This window comes from Solanum dulcamara, chromosome 11, assembly GCF_947179165.1.
Source record: "Solanum dulcamara chromosome 11, daSolDulc1.2, whole genome shotgun sequence".
Lineage (NCBI taxonomy): Eukaryota > Viridiplantae > Streptophyta > Magnoliopsida > Solanales > Solanaceae > Solanum > Solanum dulcamara.
In genome coordinates this window covers 31993352-31999919 of record NC_077247.1, presented here as the reverse complement: position 1 = coordinate 31999919, position 6568 = coordinate 31993352, and the positions used below count along the sequence as shown (strand labels likewise).

Below are 6568 nucleotides of genomic sequence, written 5' to 3'. Positions count from 1 at the left end.
AGCCGAGGGTCTTTCGGAAACAGCCGCCCTATCTTTCAAGGTGGGGGTTAGGTCTGCGTACACTCTATCCTCCCTAGACCCTACATGATGGGATTATACTGGATCTGTTGTTGTTGTTGTTGAGAAGAATAAAATATACATATAGCAGGTGTTTTCGATAGATAGACAATATATAGTACTAAGTGAAGAAAACAAATTAAAATGGATGGAAGAGTACCTGTGTATTCCTACACTTGTTTCTCTACCCCCCAAACATTTACACTTCACCAGTCAACTTGACTATAAAAACCCTTTTTTCTTAAGTAGTATATTTTAAAAACTAGTAGTACAATTTAGAAGATAATAATAATTCAAAATATAAAACATGTATGTTTGAAAAATAAGGGGGGCGTGCGGCACAAAAGTCCAGCGCGGCAACCGGGTTCCTCTATAAATACATTTCCTACATCTTCTCTTTTCCTCACACTAACAATACTTGTGAATCATATATTATAGGGATCCCATACACACAACCATATTGTTCTCTGCCTCTTTTTTCCTCCTCCACTTCCCCACCGGCGGTGATAATGGACCTTCGCCGGAGATCTGAAAAGGCTGTTTACCCATCAAAGGTCTTTGCCGCCGATGAAAAACCTCTCAAACCCCATAAAAAACAACAAGACGACAACAATACCCTTCTCATTGATGCCTCTGATGCTCTCCCACTTCCTTTGTATCTCACTAATGGATTGTTTTTCACCATGTTTTTCTCCGTTATGTATTTTCTTCTTTCAAGGTGGCGTGAGAAAATAAGGAATTCCACTCCTCTTCATGTGGTTACACTTTCTGAATTGGGCGCTATTGTTTCCTTAATCGCTTCTGTCATTTATCTTCTCGGTTTCTTTGGGATTGGGTTTGTTCAGACATTTGTCTCAAGGGGGAATAATGATTCATGGGATGTGGAGGATGAAAATGATGAGGAATTTCTATTAAAGGAAGATAGTCGATGTGGTCCTGAGACTACTCTTGGCTGTGCTATCCCTCCACCACCTGCTCGACAAATTGCCCCAGTGGCACCACCTCAACCTGCTATGTCCATGGCAGAGAAACCTGCCCCGTTGGTCACACCAGCAGCGTCTGAGGAAGACGAAGAGATAATAAAATCCGTGGTGCAGGGGAAAATGCCGTCGTACTCATTGGAATCCAAGCTCGGTGATTGTAAGAGAGCTGCGTCGATAAGGAAGGAGGCGATGCAGAGGATTACAGGGAAGTCTCTAGATGGGCTCCCATTGGATGGATTTAACTATGAATCCATTCTTGGGCAGTGCTGTGAGATGGCAATCGGGTACGTGCAGATACCGGTGGGAATAGCAGGGCCATTGTTGCTAAACGGAAAAGAGTTTTCAGTGCCCATGGCAACCACAGAAGGATGTTTAGTGGCTAGCACCAATAGGGGTTGCAAGGCTATCTATGCTTCTGGTGGCGCCACCAGCATTTTGCTCCGTGATGGGATGACCAGAGCACCCTGTGTCAGGTTTGGTACAGCCAAAAGGGCAGCAGAGTTGAAGTTCTTTGTTGAAGATCCCGTCAAATTTGAGACACTTGCTAATGTTTTCAACCAGTAAGTGCATGCTAGTTGTTAATCTATTCGAATATTGTGTTTTTATTGTAGTAGTTATCTAATTGAATGGGATGTTGCAGATCAAGCAGATTTGCCAGATTACAAAGGATTCAGTGTGCAATGGCGGGAAAGAATCTGTACATGAGATTTGTATGTAGCACTGGTGATGCAATGGGAATGAACATGGTGTCCAAAGGTGTACAAAATGTTCTTGATTACCTTCAGAATGAATATCCTGACATGGATGTCATCGGCATATCTGGTAATTCCACCTACCCTTTACTTTTTTCTTAACTTCTTCTCTGCTATGCATGGTCTGTTAAAGGCTAGTAATAGACCATAACAGAAGTATGGGGTTATCATAAATGTGTTTCGCATGGGCTGGAAAATGATTTCTTAGGAAAAAATGAATTTCTAGTGTTTGGTTCCTTGATCTTTAGATAATATTGTCTCCAAAAGTAACATTTTTTAAGAAATTATTTTCCACTAAAAAGAAAAATAATGTTTCTCAACTCTTCTTTTATATTAGTAACTTGTTTCAGTAATCACTTGGTCATTATCGTCGATCTTTAGTACTATTTTTTCATCATAGTTAAATCCAACACCTTCTACGATTACTATATGTCATCACCCAATCAAATACGAGTACTAAAAATTGTCTAAAAAAAAAATTTTCATGGAAAATATATTTCCCCATACGAAACGCATGGTGATCTGGTTCTGCTTTTTGTTCCCCCCCACCTGAAAGAGAGATATTTGTTTAATTAACGTTATCTGTAACTGTGACAGGGAACTTTTGCTCGGACAAGAAGCCAGCAGCAGTTAATTGGATTGAGGGGAGAGGAAAGTCTGTAGTTTGTGAGGCAATTATCCCAGAAGAGGTGGTGAAGAAAGTTCTGAAAACTGAGGTTGCTGCTCTTGTGGAGCTGAACATGCTTAAAAATCTTACTGGCTCTGCCATGGCTGGTGCCCTTGGTGGTTTCAATGCCCATGCCAGCAATATCGTCTCAGCTGTGTTTATAGCCACTGGTCAGGACCCAGCTCAGAACATAGAGAGCTCGCACTGCATCACTATGATGGAGGCTGTAAATGATGGCAAGGACCTCCATATTTCTGTTACAATGCCTTCCATTGAGGTATGTAATCAACATTTTCTTGATGCAAATTTCTGATTCTCTTGTCATTCCTTCTTTCTAAATCATCAAAATTGATGACTTTTATGCAAAAGAATTACACTAAACACTTTCGAGATCAATTTAGTCATGAGATAGTTCTTTCTAAGGTAGTGCATGCATGATGCAACTTTGGACTCTTCAAATCTCAATCAAATAGTTGAACCACTTGAAAGAAAAAAGATAATGAAAGGATTCTTGAAATATCCCAATTTAGTGTTAGTCTTTGGGACCCTTTTCTTTTCACAATGAAACAATGTCTTCCATCACAGATATTTATTATCACTTGGACTATATATAGACGACAATCTCGTAGATGTGACCTGTCCTCAATTCAGTTTAAAGTGTTTGTGGAATCTTTCAATTTCTTGTTATATTTATTGTTTATTTACTTGGATACAGGTTGGTACTGTTGGAGGTGGAACTCAGCTTGCATCTCAGTCAGCTTGCTTAAACTTGTTGGGAGTGAAAGGTGCCAACAGAGAGGCACCAGGGTCAAATGCAAGGCTCTTGGCCACAATAGTAGCTGGTTCTGTTCTTGCTGGGGAGCTATCCCTCATGTCAGCTATCTCGGCTGGGCAACTGGTTAATAGCCACATGAAATACAATAGATCTACCAAAGATGTCACCAAGGCATCCTCCTAATCAGGAGAATACAATCCATTCCCCACCTTGTATTTGAAGCGATGTACACAGGTGCTCCCACAAGTAGCTTCTGTTTAAGAATGATCAGAATTAGGCATAAATAAATTTACAAAAATAAAATAAAGAGGATGGGTAGAGAGAAGGATGATAAAAGTTGGGACAAGTGTTGAGGCAGAAAACAAAGTGAAGTCCCGGACGAATACAGCCAACTTCTTTTTTTCACCATTGCATTGTGAAGGTCCATGGGGAGGGAGAAGTTAGCTGGGCTGTCTGTTGTCTAAGTGATTCTTGATGACATCTGTTAGCTGCCAACACTTGGTATCATTGAATGTATCAAAGGGGATACCCTTTTCGTTTCTGTTGTACTGTTCCTTTGTTTGTTAATTTGTCATTTCTGCTGGGGTTGTTCTGGATCTGATCAGAAAGTGTCTTCTTGTATATGAAAATAAGTTCTTTTATTCAAATGAATTGTTGTATCTTTGTTGACGTGTTTGTTCTTTCACCTATTTATTTAAACGTTTATTATGCAACATGAATACGTACTTAAACGCCTTCAGGGTATAGGTCTAGGGATGACTATTTAATTAACTTAAACCATTTTAATCAATGGTTGTAGATCAAGATTAACACACTATTGGCCAACTCATTAGAATGATAAAGAAAAATTCATTTGCGCTAATTGTTTATATTTTCCCTTCATGTATATTGTTCAAAGTCCCGACGAAAGTCTTGTGGCAATGCCTAGAGGCAAGAGGTGTTTCGATGTTCTATATTAGGGCGATAAAAGACATGTACGAAGGAGCTAAAACGCGGATAAGAATGGTGGGAGGAGACTCGGAGCACTTTCCAATGGAGATGGGGTTACACCATGGATCAACTCTTAATTAGTCCGTTTTTATTTGCTTTGGTGATGGATGAATTGACACGCGACATCCAATATTAAGGGTCGTGGTGTATGTTATTTGCGGATGATATAGCACTTATTGATGAGACGCACAATGGAGTTAATGTTAAGTTAGAGGCGTGGAGATAAACTTTGGAGACTAATAGTTCAGGTTGAGTAGGACCAAGATAGAGTATGTGGCGTGCAAATTCAATGATACGATAAATGAGGTAGGCGTGGAAGTGAGGCTTGACACACAAATTATCTCCAAGAGAGATCAAATATCTTGGGTCTATAATCTAGGGGATTGGAGACATCGATGACAATACCACAAATCGCATTGGTGTGGCGTGGATGAAGTAAACGTTTGCCTCTAGAGTTTTGTGTGATGAAAAGGTACTGCTGAAACTCAAAGAAAAATTCTATAGAGTTATGGTTAGATCGACGTTGTTGTATGGGGCGGAGTGTTGGCTAGTCAAAACCTCACATTTCCAAAAGATGAATATTGCGGAGATGAGAATGCTAAGGTGGATGTGTGGTCATATTACGAGCGATAAGATTAAAAATGAGGATATCCAAGATATGGTGGGAGTGGCCTCAATGGTGGAAAAGATGAGGGAAGCGAATTGCGATGGTTTGGAGATTTGAAGAGGAGATGCATAGACGCACCAGTGAGGATGTGCAAGAGGTTGATTATAGAGGGTACGAGGAAAGACAGAGATAGGCCGAAGAAGTATTGTAGAGAGGTGATAAAACAGGATATGACGTAGCTTCAAGTTACCGAGGGCATGACCTTAGATAAGAGGGTGTGGAAGACGCGTATTATGGTAAAAAGGTTAGTAGATAATGTAGTGGTGTCTTGCTTTGGACGACTGTTGTTTTCCATGGTTGTATTATTGTAGTTCTTATTTTTGATTTTATTATTATGTCGAAAATCTATCATAGTATGTTGTTTACTATGTCTCAATTATCACATTATTTTTTTTATGGTTTTCATATGCTCTTCGGTAGACTTTGCACTGTTACCTTGTTACTTGTTATATTCTCTTCACCGTCTCCTTCTTTGTACCTGGATTTGTTGTACTTGGCCGACAGTCTTTCGAAAATAGTATCAATAGCTCCACGAGATAGTGATAAGGTATGTATGCATTCTACCCTTCATTATGAATTTCACTAGATATGTTATTATATGTTGTCCAAGTAGAAAGTAAAGTTGAATGTAATATGCTAATTAAATACACAGAACAGGGAATAACATTTACTTTGATATGAACCAAATCATTTGTAAATTGTGTGTTAGCTAGTAAGCTGTCCAGAGAATAACAATTTTCAGCCTGTTTAACAACTGCCAGAATTCATTTCACCGAATTTTTCATATGACTTTGATGTTACTCATTGATTGACAGATATTACTGAACTCTAAAATTTAATATGTTCTTCCTCAGACCTCACTCATTTATGTCCTTTTTTACTACAACTTCACGTATAATATTAACTCAGTAAATTATTAAAATGGTCAAGATGTGGCTTGTTGATTTTCTTTTTTTTCGAATATAAGGCAATTGGAAAATCGAAATTAGGGAATGTGAATTGGAAGGGCAACCAATTTGGAATGGAAATGATTCAAAATATAAGCATGTAGCCAAACATTAGGTGCTTTTTTATGGTTAGAAAACATTAGGCACTTTTACAAGTTGGGTAGTTTTTCATTTTTGTTTGTTGCTAAAAGAGAGGTTGGTCAAAGGTCGAATATGAAAGGGGAAAGAAAAAAAAGAAGGAAAAGATGTGGGGAAAAGAAAACAAGTACGCCGTCTGTGGGGATCGAACCCACGACCACGTGGTTAAAAGCCACGCGCTCTACCACTGAGCTAAGACGGCTTCATTGTATGTTTTCTTCAATAGGTTTGATATCACCACATTTACTATTAAATTTAGAAAAATAAATGAGATGGATATTTGGGAGGGGCTGGTTTTGCTTTAACGGATCCCAAATAATGTGAATTAGTGTAATAAAAAACATATAATGATATTTGTTCACTTTGTTAATAATTTTCTGATCTCATGTAGGCCAAATTTGTTGGAGAAGCGTATAAATTATTAACTTTCACTTGAATAATACTAGACTGTAACAAGAAAATTTTATTTTTATAATGGCTCAAATTAAAATGTCAGGATTATTTGTATCATACTTTTAAATCTCATTTCATCGGATTTGTGGGCTAAAAGTTCAACTTCATAAGATAACAACATATAACATATTGCAGTTGA

At 38.4% G+C, this 6568-nt stretch overlaps 1 protein-coding gene and 1 non-coding gene across 2 annotated transcripts; one reads left to right on the top strand and one right to left on the bottom strand.

The window, feature by feature from the left end:
* The first annotated feature begins 437 nt into the window (after positions 1-437).
* On the top strand, positions 438-3903 carry LOC129873690 (3-hydroxy-3-methylglutaryl-coenzyme A reductase 2). Its single transcript, XM_055948829.1, has 4 exons — positions 438-1600; positions 1681-1862; positions 2390-2736; positions 3175-3903. Exons 1-4 carry the CDS (start codon positions 567-569, stop codon positions 3415-3417), a joined length of 1806 nt encoding a protein of 601 aa, XP_055804804.1. The 5' UTR covers positions 438-566; the 3' UTR covers positions 3418-3903.
* Positions 3904-6106: 2203 nt separating this feature from the next.
* Positions 6107-6178, bottom strand: TRNAK-UUU (transfer RNA lysine (anticodon UUU)). Its single transcript has one exon. It is a non-coding gene; the product is annotated as a tRNA-Lys (tRNA).
* Positions 6179-6568: the final 390 nt, after the last annotated feature.

Coding starts and splice junctions, on each gene's coding strand:
- LOC129873690 (XM_055948829.1), top strand. CDS start 567: ATGGACCTTCGCCGGAGATCTGAAAAGGCTGTTTACCCATCAAAGGTC. Junction 1,601..1,680: donor CTTGCTAATGTTTTCAACCA/GTAAGTGCATGC, acceptor GGGATGTTGCAG/ATCAAGCAGATTTGCCAGAT. Junction 1,863..2,389: donor GGATGTCATCGGCATATCTG/GTAATTCCACCT, acceptor TAACTGTGACAG/GGAACTTTTGCTCGGACAAG.